Source organism: Mchenga conophoros, linkage group LG16, assembly GCF_057382185.1.
Source record: "Mchenga conophoros isolate Kocher_MC1m ecotype Shallow Benthic linkage group LG16, M_conophoros_male_GT1.1, whole genome shotgun sequence".
NCBI classification, from domain to species: domain Eukaryota; kingdom Metazoa; phylum Chordata; class Actinopteri; order Cichliformes; family Cichlidae; genus Mchenga; species Mchenga conophoros.
Window position 1 is genome coordinate 36,431,107 of NC_140541.1, and position 23,217 is coordinate 36,454,323.

Below are 23,217 nucleotides of genomic sequence, written 5' to 3' on the forward strand. Positions count from 1 at the left end.
TCGAGAGCAGTGATGTTTTGGGGCTGTCGCCGAGCAACACGGACTTTCAACTCCCGCCACAGATTTTCTATGGGGTTGAGGTCTGGAGACTGGCTAGGCCACTCCAGGACTTTCAAATGCTTCTTACGGAGCCACTCCTTTGTTGCCCGGGCGGTGTGTTTTGGATCATTGTCATGTTGGAAGACCCAGCCTCATTTCATCTTCAAAGTTCTCACTGATGGAAGGAGGTTTTGGCTCAAAATCTCACGATACATGGCCCCATTCATTCTGTCCTTAACACGGATCAGTCGTCCTGTCCCCTTGGCAGAAAAACAGCCCCATAGCATGATGTTTCCACCCCCATGCTTCACAGTAGGTATGGTGTTCTTGGGATGCAACTCAGTATTCTTCTTCCTCCAAACACGACGAGTTGAGTTTATACCAAAAGGTTCTACTTTGGTTTCATCTGACCACATGACATTCTCCCAATCCTCTGCTGTATCATCCATGTGCTCTCTGGCAAACTTCAGACGGGCCTGGACATGCACTGGCTTCAGCAGCGGAACACGTCTGGCACTGCGGGATTTGATTCCCTGCCCTTGTAGTGTGTTACTGATGGTGACCTTTGTTACTTTGGTCCCAGCTCTCTGCAGGTCATTCACCAGGTCCCCCCGTGTGGTTCTGGGATCTTTGCTCACCGTTCTCATGATCATTTTGACCCCACGGGATGAGATCTTGCGTGGAGCCCCAGATCGAGGGAGATTATCAGTGGTCTTGTATGTCTTCCATTTTCTGATGATTGCTCCCACAGTTGATTTTTTCACACCAAGCTGCTTGCCTATTGTAGATTCACTCTTCCCAGTCTGGTGCAGGTCTACAATACTTTTCCTGGTGTCCTTCGAAAGCTCATTGGTCTTGGCCATGGCGGCGTTTGGAGTCTGACTGTTTGAGGCTGTGGACAGGTGTCTTTTATACAGATGATGAGTTCAAACAGGTGCCATTCATACAGGTAACGAGTGGGGGACAGAAAAGCTTCTTACAGAAGACGTTACAGGTCTGTGAGAGCCAGAGATTTTCCTTGTTTGAGGTGACCAAATACTTATTTTCCACCCTGATTTACAAATAAATTCTTTACAAATCCTACCATGTGAATTCATGGATTTTTTTTTTCACATTCTGTCTCTCACAGTTGAAGTGTACCTCTGGTGCAAATTACTGACCTCTGTCATCATTTTAAGTGGGCGAACTTGCACAATCGGTGGCTGACTAAATACTTTTTTGCTCCACTGTATCTGGTTACATGCAGCTCATAATTATATATAAACATACATTATTTGTGTGTTTATATATAAGTGGAAACATTTTACTCATGTCCAAATCCTTTTAGAGAAACAGTATCAAACTCAAACTACAGCCCACTCTGATCTTTAGCTTAACTCAGGGGTGCCCAATCCCGGTCCTCGAGAGCTACCGTCCTGCAGCTTTTAGATGCATCCCTACTCCAACACAGCTGAATCAAATGGTTTGATTACCTCTTCAGCATGCCATCGTGTTTGGCAAAGGCCTGATAACAAGCCATTCATTTGATTCAGCTGTGTTGGAGTAGGGATGCATCTAAAAGCTGCAGGATAGTAGCTCTCGAGGACTGGGATTGGGCAGCCCTGGTTTAATTGCACAATGAATCCCTGGACGATCTCAATATAAGAAAAAAGACATACACTTTTAAAATGTACGTCTCAGTTTTTCAACATGACAAAGAAATGCTGCTGTAGTTAATGACATAAATGAAATGGTAAATGGTAAATGGCCTGCATTTGTATAGCGCTTTTCTAGTCCATAGGACCCCAAAGCGCTTTACACTACATTCAGTCATTCACACATTCACACACTGGCACTGGCACGAAATGCACGTACAAATGTACAAATAATATACCAATGTAATGTTAAATTATTTCTGTAATTAATTTTTTAAATAATCATATCGTCTACTACCCATTTTAAACTGGAACTTACTAGAATGGACGAGAAGACGGCTGCTGCCCTGCGGAACTATTTATCAGCTGCACTGTCTACACGGACAGCAGTAAGGTAAACTACCCACTGCACTTCCGTTGCCCATGACACCGGAGCGAAGTTCTGACAGCTGATTCCTAAATCAGTTCATATCCATTTCGTGCCTCCAGGGCGTCATTTTTGAGGTTATTTACAGGCGCACGGAGCTGCTACGAGTCTCGGCTGGAGTTGCAGACTGCGGCCCGAGCAGAGGAGGGGCGGCTGATTATGGTGTAGCGCGGAGCGCTAGCTCTGAGACAGCAGGTAACACAGATCACACACAGGCTAACAGCAGTTAGCACACAGACTTTGCGGGCAACTTTCAGCTGTACAGCTGCTCCCATCTGCGTTTAGAGAGGAATAACCCCGAGCCGAGGCTGCGTATGAGCTTGGGCATAGTGTCCAGCTAGCCGTGCTGAGCGGTGTGAGCCATTTGTTGTTGTTATTTTACGGTAACACAGCAGCCCACAGCTCGGAGACGAGGCAGTGACTTCACTCTGAAAAGTTTTAGTACGAGTCCTGAATGTGTTTGAAGCACTTTCAGCTCTGCACAAAGGTTTAACTCGTGTACTACACCTCTGTTTGGTTTGGGTGTTATAAGAAGGGAGCCGACTCCTTCTAGTTTGGGTCACGTTGGGTTTGGGTTTTGGGGAAGTTTGGGATTTAGGGAACATTTTCAGTTGCGCTGATCGCTGGAACTGCGGTAGGCCTGACAGATGTGTCATATGTTGCCTGCTTACTGTTTGACCGGCATCCAGGTGCTATGTGTCAAGGAGGTGCAGCAGTGAGTGACAGCTGAGGCAGGTGGGCCTTGACTCAGGCGCAGTGACACACATTTCACGGTCCGCTGATAGTTGATACCTTTAGTCTCTGCTTCCCACATCGCTCAGACTGGATTCACACTGACCGAGAGCTGCAGCCTGCGCTGTCTGTGAAGCAGTATCACAGTAAGAGCGCCGTGGCACATGATGTTTTCAAAAGACCATAAAGATTGAGTCTGATGTCAGATGAGAGCGGAGGACAAATATTGCATGTGCAATGTCTCATGATGTTCCAGATAAAAAATGTAACCTGTCAGGAAAAAGGTAAGATAGACCAACTGACAGCAAGCCAGTGCTGTCCTCTGTATGCCCCACTGATGATATACCCTTAACAGTCAGGGTCACATTCGGCCTCAGACACTGTTTGTTTACAGTATATCTGTGTTCCTGGATTCAAGGTCCATCTGTTTTCTCATCATGAAAACTTCCAGCCCTTGACTGACTGTGGACTGTACTGTACGAGTAGTGATCCTGCAAGAAATGTAACACTCCGTGATGTCTTGACTCAGCAACCTGCTTATCACACAGAAGGAATGTGTGCAGTGAGATTTCCTTCTGTTGATGGAAATGTTGTGTTGCGGTGCTCAATACTAGATCTTGTTTTTGAGTTACATTTGAATCCCCCCGCATTAAATTCACACTAAATTCACACCTTCTCTGCAACCAGATGATAGCTACGAGATCAAAAGCATGATTGTGCAGGAAATAATATTTAACATATCTATAATTCAAAACTTTTTCAGCACGTCTCTGCACATCATTTGGAATTGCAGATGAATTGCTTATGAGTTGCAATTAAGATGGATTAAAAATGAACGAGTTTAAAATCATTTTTTCACAGTAGTTGTAGTAATGTATGTGATATGTAGTAGTACTAATTTTCTGTGAAAAAATAGAGACTTCTTACTGTTTGCCTTTGATGCAATTTACCTTGAAAGAGCTATGGTCTGTGTGTTTGCGCCTCTCTATTCTCTGTGTTACCTGTATGTGCATAATTGTAACAGCATTGCATTATGTTTTAAACCACAGTTACATGAGAAGTTTTGAATTTTTGTCCTCAATTTTAGATTGTGGGAGGAAACCAGTGTGAATGTTTGAATAACTGCAATTAACAAGTGACGTTACTACAGATGTGATACTTGTTTTGAGAGTGTTGATGGGGAAGTATAGATAAGGTCAGAAGGAGCTTCACTAAGTCTTTAATGTTCTACGTGAAGCATATGATAGGGTGTCCAGAGAGGAACTGTGGTGCTGCATGAGGAAGTGAGGATTGGCAAAGAAGGATATAAGGGTGGTGCAGGACCTGTATGAGGTCAGCGTGATGGTGGTGAGGTGTGCAGTAGGAGTGACAGATGGGTTCAAGGTCGGGTGAGTTTACTTCAGGGATCTTCTTGTTTGCAGTGGTGATGGACAGGCTGACCATCCACTGATGGACTGTGATGATTGCAGATGACTGTGGTCTGTAGTGAGAGTAGGGATCAAGTGGAAGAGAGCCTGGAGAGGTGAAGCTATGGTCTCAAGAGGAGGAATGAAAGTCAGTAGAAGCAAGACAGAATACATGTGAATGAGAGGTGAAGGAGCAGAGGTGATGAAGGTAGATGAGTTTAAACGGGGGGGGGGGGGGGGGGGGGGGGGTCAGCCATTCAGTGCAACAGACAGTCCACAAGAGAGATGAAGAAGTGAGTGCAGGTGGAGTGGAGTGGGTGGAGATGGATGTCAGGGGTAATTTGTGACAGGAGAGCTGCAGGAATAAAAGGGAAGTTTTACAAGATGGTAGTGAGACCTGCTAGGATGTGTAGCTTGACATGGTGGCACTGACAATTAGACAGAAGGCCAGCCTGGAGGTGGCAAATTTTTATTGCAGGTGACCAAAATGGACAAGATTAGAAATGAGTTCATGAGAGGCACACATCAGGTTGGAGTCAAAGTTGATGAGCTGATTTGGACATGTACAGAGGAGGGGCAATGGGTATATTGTCCAATGGATGTTAAATATGGAGCTGTGAGGTGGTTTATGGATGTATTGAAGGAAGACATGCAGAGGGTTGGTGTGACAGTGGAGGATGCTGGGATATGGGGAGGGAGATTATCTGCTGTGGCGACCCCTAATGAGAACAGTTAAAGGAAGTGGTAGAAATATCTATTTGTAATGAAAACACAGACTCCCTCGTGTAATTCAGGATTATTTGACTGCTGTATCACTACCTTATAATGCCTCTGCATCTGTGTGTTATGCAGTATGGTGTAACTGAGCATTTTATTCTGTATGCTCTGTGTTGTTTGCAGGCATTTGAGCAGCAGTGCATTGCAGCACGGTGCACCGTGGTTTTGACAGTCATATCACATCAGCGTAGCCATGCTCACGTTGGCCAGTAAGCTGAAGAAAGAAGACGGAGGAAAGACAGGCCGTGCCTCCGGAGCCTCAGACTCCACCCACAGGGTCTCAATCAGAGACCGCCTCCTTACCAAAGGTACCCGGGTATTTTATAATTTGGTCCATTTTTCAGTTTCAGTTTCCCTTTTTTATTACAGGAACAAAACTAGATTTCAACAAGGTTGCAACAGTTTTCCTCTTGTGAATATAATCCATCCTTCCTTCCTTCTTCTTAACTGTTTCTCCATCTTAGCTTGACGGAGTGGCTGGAGTCTGTCCCAGCATTTGTGCTCACTGGTTAGGGTGAGAGTCACTTCTATGTTAGCTCTCTCTCTCTGGCTCTGACCACAGAGACAAAACATTCACTGTGCAGAGCGCCATGAATATTAGGGATGCTCCTTGAGGCTAATTTACTAATGTTTTTAAATGGCAGCACACAGTCTGACTGACTCGTGTCATAGTAGTACACGCTCGGAAATCCGAGTCGAGCGTAATGAACGAGGTTAAATGCTGTCTCCTCTGATATTACGTGTGTATTCAAGAGTTGTTAGAAACACTTAATCATGTTCTTAAATAATCAAATTACATTTTACATTTTGGGTTGTAGCCCTTGAACTTGTAGCATCTCAGAAATAATGGGCAACAACAAGTGTTCAGTAATAAAATAGGAGAGAGGTACTTTAACTGATTAGCATTAGAATGTTGACTAGCGACAGCAGCAATTTTTAAACCTCTTGTTTAAACCTATAAGTGGGCATGCCCTGAGGTGAGACTGGCCACCTGCTCTGAGCTCTACAACTTCGTCTTCCTCCTCAACTTGAAACTCTGGTTGAATGCTTGTTTTAGACACAGTAAAGTAGATCCAGAACATCGTAGGACAAGAGTGCAAGTGGTTAAAATGGGGCTTCCAGTGAGGGCTCTGCAATAGCAGGACGCCGCCCAGAGGTGCGCACAGAGATGATCTCTCCAAAGGGATCTTTCTTTATTTCTTTATGTTACACGCATAGAATCATGGAAATCAACTTTATTAAAATATTAGTTGTAGGTAATACATCTAATTAGTCAGAATTTTTGTTTGAGCATCACGTGGAGAAATACCCAAATGCCATTCCCTTTGAGACTCCCAGCAGGTGACAGCTTTGCCAGTCAAACATGCATGAATAATGGCAGCAGCTGCAGCTCATGACAACACAATAAGACCCAAGAGATGTAAACAAATTGGTTTTTTGATCAATGAATAATTTTGTGTTTCAACACAGAAAATAGCCTCGAAATAACTTTCACACTCACATTTGTCTGACGTTATTATCAAACATGTAATCTTAGTCTTGGTCTTACACTCCTGAAGCTTTACCTCCACTAACAAAATGCTTTTCAGGCCAACTGTTGTAGTAAGACATCTCCCAGCCCTCCAACATAAAGGCTGCACATGTCCTTGTTGTATTATTGTTATTTTGGTATTTTATAGTGCAAGTATATCATGTTTACAGATGCAAAATAAAGTTGGTAAATTTTATGTTTAACTTTTGAATGCATGACCGTATAAGTTGGTGATTTAGAGCCAACCATCCCAAAAACATACTTCACACAAATGTTTTTACACGTATTAGTTTTATAGAGAGACCCACCTTCAGCCAGAAGGAAGGAGTCTCTTTTAGCTTTTCTTAGCTGGGGACAGGTGACCTAAATTGTAGGTGGTGGATTAAAAATTTTTCAAAATCTGAATAGGACTTTGCCTTTTGGCCAAAGTTTGTTACTGTGAGCTACTCTTAATCTGATAAAAGCCCATCGTTGGTCTCCTTAGGCAAAACAGTAAGCCGGCGTTATCTCCGAGGGAGCTGTTAAGTAGATTACTGTGTATGCACATTCTGTGTGGAGAAACAGATGAAACTCCAGCGACTTCCTTGAATTACCTAATTATTAGACTATGCACATCTCAAAGAGCATATTTACCAAAGTAAAAATTCTCAGCAGGCCACGTCCGACCAACAGCACCAGCTGCCCAGAGAAGAAAAATACAACGGGTATTTTTGTTGTGTATTTTTCTGGGAGGTAAAGGTGTTAAACCAGCTGACACGAATTAGGAGTGAAAAGTGTGTCAGTAGTGAGAAAACACAACAGACCCTGAACGCTTTTAAAAATTCAGCCCAACCTCGCCCTCTGGCAGCGAGAACAAAACAACCTTTTATCCTTCTTGCGTTGCTCTTCTCTCTCCCCGTCTCCTTTTTCCTACTTTGGGCCCACCGTGTTACTCGCTGTGTGTCTCTGCTACACTGCGCTGTATGTAAAATACATTTTTTCGTGTATGAATTTCATATTAGACTTTATGTTTTATGCAGAGAAACTTTCCTGACAATGCAGCTACTAAAATATTACTTCATTATAAAAACACCAGTGTGGGAGTTTGAGTTCTTTGTGTATGAGGATATCACACTGTGCCTCATTCTTCAGCCTCTTTTTTTTGTGTTTTTGCTGCTGTCTCACTCGTTCTTATTTTCTGCCAACAGAAGTTGCCGAACTTGAAGCCAATCTTCCTAGTAAGTACTTCCACTTTCATACACACAGCATTTTTTTTTCAGCTCCACGTTTTCCGCCAGTCAAAAGCGGCTGAAACTCTGACAACTGAGTAATTGGCCTAATTTGCCATAAATCCTCATAGTCTCCTTCTGGCTCTTAATTTCCTCAGTTATGGTATAAAGGAGGCAGGAAAGAAAACCAAGCCTCTGATGTGCTTCACGTTCTCTGTTTTTGACAAATTGCTTTGCTAATGTTAAGTGAAAGCTATTTGTAACCATACTTTAAGCCGTTATTAGAAAGCAATAGAACGAAAAATATTCTTGTAACAGTGCACATATAGTGCATTTAGTACAATTGGCTTCAACAGAAAAGGAAGGACCAGTCAAAACAAATCGAGGACCATATTTCTAAACGAGGGGCTACCTCTGTAGCATGGACATGGTTTGGTTATGAAAAGTCTGACACGGACCAGAAAACTGTACAATGCAAATTATGCCGAAAACCGGTCCCCACTACAGACTCAAACACGACAAACCTCTTCTACCACCTACTCAAGAGTCGCGTAAAAGAGTACGGAGCGAGTTTACGGATGAAAAGCAAAATAGAGCCGTCAGGTGCTCAAAATGCACCTTAGACTTAAACGTTAAAACAAGCTTTTCCCCGCAGCACGCCGTGTAATAAATACTCACAAAGAAAATGGCGGCCGTTACAACTTGTATCTAAAACTGTAGTTTCACGGATCGGTCAAAACACTCGACTTCAGGTACACGGCGCTCAGCTGAAAACACTTCAAGTCGAGTTGCCCGAGATTCACAGAATTTACAGAAAATTTAAAATGTTTGTGATTTATATCGTTGTCTGGATGATAAATGTTTTATCAAAACATATCAATGTTTTTTTTTTTTTTTTTTTTTTTTTTTGTTTGGTTGGGTTTTTTTTTTTTTTTTTTTTTTAGATGCAAAGTGCTGTTTGTTTTAGGAACTCCCGAGTGCTCAAACCTCATTTGTTAAATATGTATGGACCACTACGTATCCTTTCTTTACGTCCCAGTATGAACGCTAAGATACCTTGAAGAGTATGAATTCATTAAATACGTAAAAACAACCCTCCCGGCTGTGAACACAGTGAGAAACACCAGTGTGAAGAACAGTGATAGATTTGTGTGCACAGTCTTTCACTTTTATATTTGTGACTTTCTTGGAATCACTTAAAGCAGAGAGCTTTGCCTGTTAAAGGCAATATGTTAAACGTAGGGTGGATGGGGAAATAAGAAGCAAATCAGATGTAAAAAAAACAAGGAGCACTCGTGGCTGATGGACTTCACTGAGGGAAGTTTTGTTGTCCAGGTGAAAGCTGGGATTCATCCACCGTGCAGTGAAGACATTTTTATTCTCTATAGGTTTACGCTCATAAACATGTCTTAATTGTAGCTGTTTACTTCATCACATAATTATTATTATTGTTGTTATTGATCCATTTATGTAAGTTTTTATTTGCAGCTTTTAAGACATCATTTTCATGTTTTGAGGTGAAGAAAGGTTATAAAAAAATTGATGCTGTATTTAAATGCAATATGCAATCTTCTCATAGAGCAAGCAGAGCACTTTATTTCTCAAGGGCTCTTTAATGACACTGATTCAGACAACCAGGGTTTCATTAATTCTTTTCTAATCAGGGAGCAATGTGTGAAACACGTTATATTAACATTCTGATGCATTGACTGGCAGCCAGCCCGGTATAATTTGATCATCCTCTTCAGAATGAGTTTCTAGTTGGTGTGTGTGTGTGTGTCTGCATTACTCTGATATTATAACTTCCATTGTGCAGCACAGAGTAGTGTTACGGTGTGTGACCAAAGCCAATAGTGAGCACTGAGTATATATGCTAGAGCTGCTGGGGCTCATTTGCATATATATAATGTGAATGTGAAGATGGCAGTCTGGAGTCATTTTAAGACATAAAGGAATTATTTCTATTATTATTATTTAATCAAAAAGCTGGTAATTATGTAAGTAAAACAAATAAAAGGAGGAGTTCTTTTATAGTTTTAAGTGTAGTACCTGTCCTTGAACACCAGGGGGGAATATGGTGCCACAGGGACTTTGAAATGCAAGGCAAAAATCCTGCACCAAATTAAGGCGGTATCAACATACCATGGTTAGAACAGATTGCAGTATGTCTTAGATTTTAATGCCTTTATTTGCCAGTAAGGCAAATATTCTTCTGTTTTTATTATCTGACTCTAATGACTCTTTTTTTTTTTTTTCCTCTTTCCCCACATCGTTCGTGTCCAGGCACATGCAAAGCCAGTTTTCCAGATGAGGATAAGCTGCATCATTTTCAGCTGGCAGTGTCTCCTGGTAAGAAAATAAGAAAGCCTGTTTTGATCCCGCTCTAAAAACTGCTTTGGTACACCCTCAAAAAAAAAAAAGTTGGTTCTTATTCTAGTTATAAAAGTTTTTAAATCTCTGTTTCACTTAAATTTACTACACCAGCACATTTAAAGATGAAGTGGTGTAGTAAAAGAAGCTCTGACGGGGACGTTGTTGGGTTCAGGTGATTTAGTGTGAAGGAGAGGAGACTGCAAGTGTTTGCAATTTGTTTCTCAATCTCTGTGTGTCCTAAAGTATTCCTATTGAAAGGCACTTAAGCATTCTCTGTACTTTCACATTACCGCAGCACTGTCCTCACTCCCCAAGGCAGTTGTGCTTAATCAGCATTGTTTCAAGCTCAGCGGGCTACCTGTCGAATATTGTACAAATCAAACATAGTGGTGTGGGGTTACCTAAGTCTCCGGAGGCTCTCATGCGTCCCACTTCCTGCTTCCTCTCCATCACACACAAACTTTCTTCCAGCCCAAACCCAGTTTCTCCTTATCATTCTCCTCATGTAGCAATCTGTCTTCATTTTCATCAGTAAACATGCCAATCCATAGACTGAGAGAAATCTCAGTCATGTTGGAGCAATAGAAGGAGAGAAGCAAAGAAACAGAGCGGTAATAAATATATTATTTAAATATTTGTAGAATATTTCATCTAGCTAATAATTTAAGGAAGATGTCTTATTATGTTTTCACATTTCCCAACAACTACTCATCCAGTCCACATCAAAGCTGGCGGGTGTACGGCTTGGGAGTGAGTGGACTGAGGTCATGTGCATGAAGGATGGTCTCGGTTTGGAAGTTGTTTTGGAGAGTTCATTTCTGATGGTTTTTGTGAGCAAGGCTTTGTCCACATTTGCAACTTTACAAATACACGGTAACACAAGTCTTTGCATGAGTGACTCCACTGCAGCATCTCAAAGAACTCTTTATAGAAATTAATCAGATGATTATAACATTAATGACCGCGAGACTGCATGTTGTTCCTTGTATTCATAAAAATGACACCTCAGTGCATCAAAACATGGCAACAATGGGTTCTGAGTCCACCAAGCATCTGTGCATCAAAGGTCTTACTCCTACCTGTATAGTTTTAGTAACATGGGGGGTTTAACCCTAAGTGTTAAGTTTGGTCTGGTTTTAGGATAAGTGTTATGCTAAATTAGTTTTTTCATATGACAAGGCTTTTTGTCTTTTTCATTCACCATTCGTACATTATTCCTTAGATAAAATACATTTATTGCAGCAATCACAGACTAATAGAATAAATTGGAGGGACAAATAAATTTTGTATAAGTTAAAAAAAAAAATATTGGTGCGATTTGGTCTAATCGAAAGCATTTGAATTGAGTTTGTTAGTAGCAGTTTTAAGCTTAAACATGACTTTAGAGAACTGTTATTTAACTTTAGGAACTCATCAATATTTAAACTTTTTTCTTTTTTTTACAATGGAATTAATTGTTTAGGTTTTTGTTTTTTTGTTTTTGTCGGGTCGGGCATTTAGAAATGAATTAATTTGAAAATTCTAAGCTGTCTCATCCTGTAATAAATGTGTGCCTTGTGTAATTGTGTGAAAGTGTAATTGTGTCTCGGTGATTCATCCACCTCTCCTCCACTGCAGTATGCACTGTAACGTTCAGGTTAACGTTCACAGAGGCCTTTGTAAGCAATATCTGCAGAGAAAAGCAAAGATCAGCAATTAGAGTAAAGCTTTGGTTTCGTGTTATTCTAAGAGGAGTTGATAAGGAGACTGAGTTCTCAGAAAAGGCTTGCTCAATTATTCAAAACCTTTGTCTCTTCTGGCGTGCACCACCTCGGCTCCACCCGCACCGCGCTCGGCTATCACATGCTCCCTTTTGCCATTTCTGTTTTCTGTCTTTGTTTAATCTTCCTTTTCCCTCCTCCTGTGCGGCTCCCTCAGCCGTCCTGCATTTCCTCAGTTGTAACCAATGTGGTGTTTAAGACAACAGCCCTGATCATTTGCTGGTCGTTTGTATTTCATCTGTGAGAACAAACAAAATATTGCCTCTCGTCAAAACACAAAATACTAATAGCCAAATCTAAAAGCATTTAAGCACAGGCACGATTACAGGAGTACATTTCTCTATAATGCATGTTAAAGGATGATACTATAATTTGTGTGAGTTTGGTTACTAAAAAAATAGCATCAAGCTTTTCAAATTAATAAATGAATAAATGGTGGATTTATAAAGACGTGTCATGTTACAGGTGTGTTTCTGGCAAAGCTGTATGAATATTTGTCTTATTTCCATTGTTAGATTTTTCCTTTAAGAATGGCAGTGTAAAAAGCTGACGTTACCCATGAAGCATCTTTAATTTGTGCTTCAGGGAAGGTAATTGTAGTCGGGCCGGAAAATGAAAAATCAAATGCAAGAGGAACTTGCCTCCGGATGCAGGCTGTCTAATATCTCTTAGCAGCGTAAGGTAAAATCAGCTTGACTTGCTATGTAGAGCATTTTTAGCTCTAGGCTAAGCGATCCTTTGTTTTGCTTTTTTGCTTTTTTCCTCATGTTCTTTCATATTTTCTTCTCTTGTTCTCTATGTTTCTCATAGACCGTGGCACCGTTTACTCTGGAACAGTTTTCATGCTACAAGGGTTAAAACGTTGTTCTATAAAACTCACTGCTTTGGTTAGAAATGCATGAATACATTGTTCTGAAGGTAGCAGAGTGTGCTCAATCACTTTTTGTACCAAATGTGGAAAAAATATTCCTGAATCCTGTATTCATTTAAATGTTGGACTCAAAGGTTGTGCATCTTGGGCTCTGTGGTCTTCATTTTAAAGTCAACTCTCTGATTTGATCAACCTGTAAAGAAGGTAAAAATATATATATATCAGTCAAGTGTTTAGGCAATGACACAACATTTGTAGGTTTGACTCTGTGTACTGTCCCTCATAGATTTTGAATCTTAGTCATTTGGTTCAAATTGCACTGTTAAACATCATTGGAGCATTTATCTGAATATGAGCAGAAAGTGGAGCCCCGTGCACTCCAGAATTCATCCTTCTGTTTCTGAAAGTGCTCACGTCATCAGTAAACTCTAATCGCAGCCATACAGTGGGGCAAAAAAGTATTTAGTCAGCCACCGATTGTGCAAGTTCCCCCACTTAAAATGATGACAGAGGTCAGTAATTTGCACCAGAGGTACACTTCAACTGTGAGAGACAGAATGTGAAAAAAAAATCCATGAATTCACATGGTAGGATTTGTAAAGAATTTATTTGTAAATTAGGGTGGAAAATAAGTATTTGGTCACCTCAAACAAGGAAAATCTCTGGCTCTCACAGACCTGTAACGTCTTCTGTAAGAAGCTTTTCTGTCCCCCACTCGTTACCTGTATGAATGGCACCTGTTTGAACTCATCATCTGTATAAAAGACACCTGTCCACAGCCTCAAACAGTCAGACTCCAAACTCCGCCATGGCCAAGACCAAAGAGCTTTCGAAGGACACCAGGAAAAGTATTGTAGACCTGCACCAGACTGGGAAGAGTGAATCTACAATAGGCAAGCAGCTTGGTGTGAAAAAATCAACTGTGGGAGCAATCATCAGAAAATGGAAGACATACAAGACCACTGATAATCTCCCTCGATCTGGGGCTCCACGCAAGATCTCATCCTGTGGGGTCAAAATGATCATGAGAACGGTGAGCAAAGATCCCAGAACCACACGGGGGGACCTGGTGAATGACCTGCAGAGAGCTCATGGATGATACAGCAGAGGATTGGGAGAATGTCATGTGGTCAGACGAAACCGAAGTAGAACTCTTTGGTATAAACTCAACTCGTCGTGTTTGGAGGAAGAAGAATACTGAGTTGCATCCCAAGAACACCATACCTACTGTGAAGCATGGGGGTGGAAACATCATGCTATGGGGCTGTTTTTCTGCCAAGGGGACAGGACGACTGATCCGTGTTAAGGACAGAATGAATGGGGCCATGTATCGTTAGATTTTGAGCCAAAACCTCCTTCCATCAGTGAGAACTTTGAAGATGAAACGAGGCTGGGTCTTCCAACATGACAATGATCCAAAACACACCGCCCGGGCAACAAAGGAGTGGCTCCGTAAGAAGCATTTGAAAGTCCTGGAGTGGCCTAGCCAGTCTCCAGACCTCAACCCCATAGAAAATCTGTGGCGGGAGTTGAAAGTCCGTGTTGCTCGGCGACAGCCCCAAAACATCACTGCTCTCGAGAAGATCTGCATGGAGGAATGGGCCAAAATACCAGCTACTGTGTGTGCAAACCTGGTAAAGACCTATAGTAAACGTTTGACCTCTGTTATTGCCAACAAAGGTTATGTTACAAAGTATTGAGTTGTATTTTTGTTATTGACCAAATACTTATTTTCCACCCTGATTTACCAATAAATTCTTTACAAATCCTACCATGTGGATTCATGGATTTTTTTTTTTTCACATTCTGTCTCTCACAGTTGAAGTGTACCTCTGGTGCAAATTACTGACCTCTGTCATCATTTTAGGTGGGGGAACTTGCACAATCGGTGGCTGACTAAATACTTTTTTGCCCCACTGTACATGCCTATACCATAACATTAATTCCACCATGTTTGATGTGATATGCTTCAGAGCGCTCTCCTACATTTATCTCCCTGTCAATCTGGATAAGCCCTCATTGACTTGTCTAGGTTTCATGAAATATTTGCAATTTTCTTGACAGGTTAATTACTTTTTATTTTATTATATTTTGTTTTTATTGACAACTCTTTTGACTGTTTATTGAGTTGCAGTGAAAAGATCCCAAATGCAACACCCACAACTCCACAGCTGGCTTAACTTGTCATAAAATAACGAGGTAGCTGCCCTCACCTGATTGTGAAACTGCTCGTTATAGACTTGTCCAATTACTTTTGAGCCCCTGACAACAGGGAACTATGTACAAAAATGGCTCTTATTTCTAAACAGCTAATACAATACTTTTGTTAAGCCCCTGGATGTTTGACTTCAATCACATCTTGATTGTTTGTTTTAAAAGCCATCTGGCATGACTGGTTGGAGGCTGATGGGGAAAGAGAAAAGAAAGGAAAAGCGTAAAGACCAAGGACAAGATAAAAGTGTGTGTGAGAGAGAGGAGATGAAAGTTGATGACATGCAGTGGTGGCACAAACTAAGCTGGCAATTTGACTCAGAGGGCTTTTGAAAATATTACTTTTATATATTTAAACGTGTTAAATGGTGTGATTTTTAACAAAGAAAAAAATTAAAAAGGAAAAAAGGAACTCTTGTTGGCGTTTTATTCACAAAAGGCCTGATTCACTTTGCTCACCCATGGTGAGGAAATGCTGCTGCACTGATACTAATAACTTATCAGGCAAAATCCTGTAGTGGGAATGTTTTAATTAATGAATAGAGCTTTGTGAGTCCTCTGAAAAGGAGATTATTTGTAAAGATCTAACCTTCATCTGTAATTAGTTTTAAATCATCTAAATCAGCAGGGCAAAACATCAGAAAATCACCTTTCAGATAAAGTCCTTGACAGTCACATATAATAGATCTGTAGGTCATTCTGGGAATTAAGCTGTATTACTATTCACTGTTCTTTCTCATATTTTTAGTAAACAATTACTTGTAAAAACATTTTTTGAGCAGCTCAAATCATCTCATACATATCACACAAAGTAAACGACACAAAACCAAATTAAGAACACATGAATACTCATCAAAGGAAACATAGCTGGTGCTGGATTGGCTTCCCAGATCTAATTGAAACAAGGCAGGTGGTAGACAACACATTAGTTAGGTCTGTTGTTATTTAGTTGGAATGTCTGTGTACTTTTGTTTCTTTTCCCATGAAACACTCTGTGCTGTGACCCCGTGCTCTTAGACCCCTCAGTTTCTGAGGAATGGGGACACCAGCAACACGACGGGGTGAACGCATTCTCACATGTCACTGTTATTATTATTAGAACTACAATGATGAGAGAAAATTGATGTACCAATCACCTTGTCTTTGTGCTGCATGGAAGCATAATTACAGTATTGTAATGCCCATTGTTGCTGCGTACAAAGTGTATGCGCAAGCCTGGAAGTGTGACTAAAGTTTGAATAAAGTAAAAGGGCCCAATCTTGATACAAAGTCAATTTTAAACATTTATTATGCTTTTCTAATTCGTTGCTAACTTCACTCACTTTTTGTTGCAGCCACGTCTTCAGATTTAGCCTCAGAATCACCACAGTTGGGTTTTTGTGTTTTCTGTTCTGTGATTTTTGGTTGTTAAGATGCTTGCCAGTGTTTGTTCCTTCCTGCTGTGAAGTTATTAGACTGATAAACACGGAGAACAAAAGTCCCAGCTAAGAGAGCAGTGAGAGGTGCTGTAGAGTAAACAACTGTTGTTTTTTTCCTGCTGAGACATGACCATAAGGAAGCTACAGCAGCTGCATAGTCATCAGAAGTTCAGTGATGTCCAGCTTGTGCACAGCTTTAAGTGGCGCCAGAACCATCTATAGTTTGGTGTCGCAAAGTGTCGCTCTGCTTTTCAGCATATTTTGAGTCATAGTCTCGTTCTTCGTATTACTATATTTATTTTATTATTTTTTTTTTTTACCGTCAGGTTTTCAACATTTAGATGATCCGTGTTTATGTCCTGTTTAAAATGCCTTTCAGTAAAACGGTAATTATCTGTAAACACAGACATGCACTGCAGAGATCACTTTTCCACACGCCGCCTTCCTAGGGGGAAAATCACAAATACAATAATTCGTCCGGGTAGGGCAATAAATTTTATGCTGCAATCAGCGAGTCAGAGGCTGTTGATCCCAATAAGGGTTGAATATTTGTATTGAGTAGGATACTCGGTGTGAAGGGCAAAGCAGACCGACCATGATGAAGGGCTGAGCTTTGTATCCCTTATTTAAATGTTAAGCTGTTTCTTGATGTAGGAAGAAAGCAATCTTCTCAGTGCCCTAAACAGGCAATAAGCAATATACATAATTATGTTAAATCATGTGATAATCATGGTTTACAGAAATTTGGAGTTCAGCTGTGAGATTATTTGTTTTAGTGTTCATGAGAAGTGTTTAGTCACAACAAATACTGATTGTTCCTGTGTACTGGAGACAGTCATGAATTATTTAGGACCTCTGACTGCAGCTGTTAGAAAAAAAAATACTGACTGTCATATTCTTACTCCTCTTGTTTTTATGGGAGGCTGTGTTAAAAAAAAATGTTGAAGCTGCGTTTCTCTATGTCAGTTTCTCTGTTTGTGTCTTTTACCTTTTAAAATACAGAGGAGGTTGTTTGCCGTCTAATTAAATCGCACCGCATTGTTGCATTGAATAGAATTTAACAATGTAATAATGTTTGAATAGAAACAAGTGATAAAAACTCTGTAAATAAAGCCAGACATGTTGACTATACTGATTTTTAGGAAGTATATTTCAGATCTCTCTTTGTTAGAATTGCATTGGGAAGGAAACTTATTGCTGATTACGTTTCTGGAACATCCCTAATTGTATTACAGTGGAGCTGATCCACAATATCAGAAAATCTTGAGTACACACACACACGCACACACACGGATCATTTAATGGTCAGTTACCAAGGGTTTTTTCCATCCCTTGTCTCTCTTACCTTAATTTCAGCAGGTTGTCAGGAGTGACAAGTCCACCTTTGTGACAGGCTCAGTAGCCATTTCTTTTTTTCTTTTTTTTCCCTTTTGTCTTTTTCCTTTTTCTTTTTTTTTAAATTTTTTTTTATAACTTTGAATCTGACCCATGTCTCCATTTTTTTTTTTTTTTTTTTTTTTTTTTTTTTTTTTTCTCCTGTGATCCGTGATGGTACCATATTTAGTGCCTATCCTTTTCAAAGCATCTGGCCCCATAAGGTGAGAGCAGAAATGTAAATGTCATCCGGCTAATTAAAGACCCTTTAAACAGACCCTATGTCTGAACAAGCCTTTAATGAGCTTTGAAGGCTACATGAGGATGTGAGAGTGTGTGGAAAACTGGACCAAAAACTTTGCCCACCGTAGACCTCCCTGCATGTAGCTCAACTATATTTCACAGTAATTGGTCTTCCAAGAAGAAAAATCAGAATCAGAATACTTTATTGATCCCTGGGGGAAATTATTTTTTGTTACAGTGCTCCATTTTAAACCAACATTAAGACAAGACAGACAATACGCTAACTAAGAATAGTACAATATATACATATATATACATACATATATACATAAGTCACTTATAAATAAGTGTGAGATAAAGACATATGGGGAAGAAGAGCAGTGGAGTGAAAGATTGGGGGTGAAAGAGCCAAACTAAAGCAAAAGTGGACCTGGAATGTTAAACGCAGTGTGATTGCAGTCCAGGGGGGCGTGGAGGCATTCATGTGTTTCCACTGCTAAAGCTGGCATGCCCAGTATGAGGATGACCTAAGCGACTTTGAACGAGGGTTCATTGTAAGGGCATGGTTGAAATGAGCTTCAGTCATAAAAACTACTCGGCTGGATAGTTTTTCCATTAGCAGCTGTGACCGCAGAGGCCTCTGTATTTAGATTTACAGGAAGGATGTCAGTAAATGTGAATCAACTCCTATTTTTTTTGATGACCGTACCTAATTGATGTCAGAAATTGTGGTTTGGCACTGTGATCACATGTACACTGTGTCTGTGTGATGTGTTGAGGTGAGTGCAGTACGCTTCAGCAAAACTAGCCATCAAGAGTTAAATAGAGAAGGATATTTAATAAGGCTGCAATGCATAAACGTCTCATTACAAAGACAAATGCACATGTAAGAGTTTACTCCTCAGTGGAGATGTGGGGAAAGGAGATGTGGTCAGATACGTCATCCTTCACTGTGGTCCAGCATGTTTGGCCCCTACAGTGACGGGATGCTGATGGTATTTTGCTGCCATGTTTTAGTTTCCACTTGTCTCTTCAGAGAGAAGAGGTCACAGCAAATCGATACAGAGTTGCCCTGGGTGATCACCTTTATCCTATGATGAAACATTTCCATCAATGATAACTGTCCTTTTTAAATCTTTTTTTTATCACAAAGATGGTTCTCCCATCTCCAGGGCATCAGGGGTCAGGCAGTGGTTTGATGATAATGGCATGGATTGTTTGCTATATCTTCATGTTTCAAATCTGCCAGTTAAAGGTTAATGATATTTTAGGCTGGTGTGTCAGGCAGAATTCTTAAGATCATCAAAACACCAAAGAAAGGATGTATTTTTGGAAGAATGGTTTTCTGTTAGCTCCAACCATTTAATGCAACTGTTTAATGCAAACATTGTCATGTTAAGTGTGGGCCTGTGAGAGAGAGAATCAAAATTATATCTCACCATTTCAAGGAAACTTGTGATAATAATATTTCTAATGGTCTAGGAGAAAAATACTGAGGGATTTATTAGTGATGGCAGCTTGCATTTAGCTGCATTTATTAGTGCAGATAGAATGAAGGGCATTTCCATCTTTCTTTTCCACTCCTGTCACTGATGACAGAGTCTAATGTGAAGAATGACATTATCAAGGTGGAGCAACATTAAAGTCCAATAGTACTGACACAGCATCAGTCAAGTGTGAGCACGGTAATCTGGGTAGTGTTATCCCTGGGAATTTGAAGTAAAATTATAAAATAATCGCTTAACAATACCTTACGTATCTTAACCTTAGTCTCTGCAAGAGCTGCTGCACAATATTCTCACATATTGAAATTGAAAAATATTTTTTTCCTGTTGTATTTTGGGTCAATCTTTTTAAACAGGTACTGAAAGCCCTCTTCTTTTTGTTTTTCTATCAGGATTCTCTGTCTGTCTGCTTTCCCTGGCATATGGTGCGCTGCTAGTGATGCTCGGTGGGGTCTTTTGTTTATGTTTGGGTTGCGCATCGCCAGCTGTTAGCATCTTGTTCTCGCATTCCTTCATAACCTGGTTCACTGACGCCACAAAATGTCACATAAAACTGACACTCTTATTATCGTGGACAGTGTGATGTGGCACAGCTCTTGTCACGTGTTTGCTAAAGTTCTTATTTTCAAGGTCATTTTTACTGAAGTCTTTCTGAATTCAAATACTTCTATTGTTGTTTTATTTTTAAGTCCTGATCACCAACACTGAATGAATGTGATCTCTTACCAAGAATCAGTATTCATGTAGATCAGGGCTGCCCAATCCCAGTCCTCGAGAGCTACTATCCTGCAGCTTTTAGATGCATCCCTACTCCAACACAGCTGAATCAAATGAATGGCTTGTTATCAGGCCTTTGCCAAACATGATGGCATGCTGAAGAGGTAACCAAACCATTTGATTCAGCTGTGTTGGAGTAGGGATGCATCTAAAAGCTGCAGGACGGTAGCTCTCGAGGACCGGGATTGGGCACCCCTGATGTAGATGACTGAAAATCTCCTTTCTTGTCATCCTCTTTCCAGATGAGGGTTACTACCAAAGTGGAAGGTTTCAATTTGAAATAGATGTCCCTGAAGCCTATAACATGGTGGTGAGTAGTCAAGTTTCTCTCCTGTGGGCTGGTTTGAAAAGCACATTTCTGTGCCCGTGGGTGTCTCTGTGTTAGCCTGCTCACCTCTTCCTTTTGTTTGTTCTTTCACTCATTCTTTTCCTACCAAGCATTTATTCTGATACTCTTCTGTGTAAGTGTATTTATTCTGTGTTGTTTTTCTCCCTTTGCTCTACATTTTTTCACACAATCATTATTTGCTCCACACAAGTATATGCAGCACTTCATAATAGCTTCACAAATCCTTCTGCATAAAAAAGCAATCATTTTAGATCATTTAGATCTTAATGTAAGGAATGTAGTAATAATAATAATAATGCATTTTATTTATAGGCGCCTTTAAAGACCCTCAAGGTCACCTTACATTAGTGCAACAAAATAAAAACACGAGGTAAATGAAAAATAAAAAATGTATGAAAATATAAAAGCTCAACAAGGTAAAAAGAGAATAAGACGGAATCATCATGAAGGGTATGCAATTTTGAATGGATGGGTTTTAAGACGTGATTTAAAAGTAGAGAGTTTGTAGTCTGGGGGTCTGGTGGAAGTGCATTCCAACGTCTCAGGGCAGAATAACTAAAGGCTCTGACTCCCATGGTAGTCAGGTAAACAGGTGGAACAGATGGAAGGGAAGCTAAAGAAGAGTGGAGTGTACGAAGTGGTGAGTGCGTATGGAGAAGATCAGATAAATATGGAGGAGCGAGGTTATGAAGCGCTTTGAAAGTAAGAAGCAGGATCTTGAAATCGACACGGAGGTGAATTGGAAGCCAATGGAGTTGTTTAAGTCTAATTCTGAAAATAATACATGCAGCTGTATTTTGAACTAACTGCAGTTTAAGGAGAGATTTATGAGGTAGACCATAGAGAAGTACAGTAATCTAAACAAAATGTGACGAGCATTGGCAAGTATGGCAGTACTGTTTGGAGTGAGTGAAGGTCGAAGGCGGTTAATAATACGAAGATGAAAATAAGTTTTGATTTGGTTCCTGTTAGAATAAATTCTGGGAGCTTTTTGCCATTAAGTTTAAGAAAATTGTGAGTAAACCAAATCGAGATTTCTCTTAAACAATCAGAAATGGATGTGGGTGGGAGAGTAGCTGTGGGTGTGGAAGATAAGTAGAGCTGGGTAGGGCTGCCACAAACAATTATTTTGATCGTCAACTAGTCACAGATTATTTTTGCGATTAGTCGACTAATCAGATCATCATCCATTGGACATAAAACATACAGCTTATTGCACCAGCAGCATCTGCTCTTATATAACTATCATTAGCTTACAGCTTTAAGTGTTTAAGGTCTGTGCTAACTAAAAATAAAGACAAGATGATAGTTTATTAAATTTTAATGACATTTGCAGATTGTTTCGTTGGAGTTTAATAAACTCAGCCGTCTGCTCCTTGCTAACTAAAATATAACAGGACACTGGAGTAAATTCTCGAGTATCTCACACTTCTGATAATCAGCTGTCTGCTTGACGTTTATTCAGCTGTGTAAAAACTATAACTTTAATCTCAGCCAAACAGATTTACTCAGGAACAAATAAAATACTAAAAAAAAGCCAAACAATAACATTTTTCAGTTATCTAAGTGATTTTAATAATTGACATTATCATGACTAGTCGACTAATCGTGGCAGCCCTAGAGCTGGGTGTCGTCTGCATAGCAGTGAAATTGGATGTTATATTTCTTGAAAATATTACCTAAGGGTAGGAGATGGATAATAAAGGGTAAAGGACCCAGGACAGAGCCCTGGGGTACACCAGAGTTAACTGGAGTAGATGGGGATCTGTGAGTGAGTAATTGAACAAACTGTGAACGGAAACAGAGATATGAGGTAAACTAGGCGACTGTTAAGATGCAAAACTGTTTTTTTTTTTTTGTTTGTTTTTTTTAAATGCCTACATTTATTACTGGCTTGACTCCAGCAGTTAAACTGAACTATCTTTACAAATGATATGATGCACTAAATTAATAATTGCTGTATCTTAGTAAGGTTAGCTGTGAGTCTGTGCTCGCAGGTTGTAAATATGGCTTTCTCCTCATGGTAGAGCCAGAATAAAGTCGGGGGTTAGAGACGGAATTAATGAACACATAAATACACTCATACATGCTGTTTATGGAGCAAATTACAATTCTCAAATAAAATCTTTATACATCAGTAGTATAAATTTCAAAACTTCTACGTTGCTCATTCTTGAGTTATCATGTTGACAAACTTGCATGTCCGCATCGCCCGCTCGGCAAGCTGACTATAATACTCTGTCAGCCTTTTACGGCTGAGGGCTAAACACCTGTTAATCATGGGGGAAAAAAAAGCTTTTAATTTTGACATGTATCTCTGACCTGAAGCGAGGCTTTCTTATGAGCTGTGTAGCTGTAAAATCTTGCTCATGGACAGATCCTTCCTGAATAATCACCAAGAAAAATAATTTCCATGAACAGTTAATCAGATCGACTTTACGACTCAAAATGTCAGCTGTTAGGGGAATAATAAGTGGGTTTATTCATTATCAGACTGACACTCACGTCTTTTTAAAAACAAATTCTTTCTAATCTGAACTGATACAAATGTTCACCTTGCTGTTGAACAAGAAGTTCTTGAT

At 40.2% G+C, this 23,217-nt stretch overlaps 1 protein-coding gene across 2 annotated transcripts in view; it reads left to right on the forward strand.

Annotated features, from left to right (window-relative positions):
* The first annotated feature begins 1,663 nt into the window (after window positions 1-1,663).
* ube2f (ubiquitin-conjugating enzyme E2F (putative)) overlaps window positions 1,664-23,217 on the forward strand; it is a 50,468-nt gene continuing 28,914 nt past the window's right edge. The window contains exons 1-7 of one of the 2 annotated variants that reach the window (XM_085249083.1): window positions 1,664-1,708; window positions 1,996-2,067; window positions 2,163-2,295; window positions 5,139-5,323; window positions 7,734-7,763; window positions 10,038-10,103; window positions 20,529-20,596. In XM_085249083.1, coding sequence (XP_085105209.1) covers window positions 5,209-5,323; window positions 7,734-7,763; window positions 10,038-10,103; window positions 20,529-20,596 — 279 coding nt within the window. In that variant the 5' untranslated portion in view covers window positions 1,664-1,708; window positions 1,996-2,067; window positions 2,163-2,295; window positions 5,139-5,208. The other variant, XM_085249082.1, reaches the window with a different exon arrangement.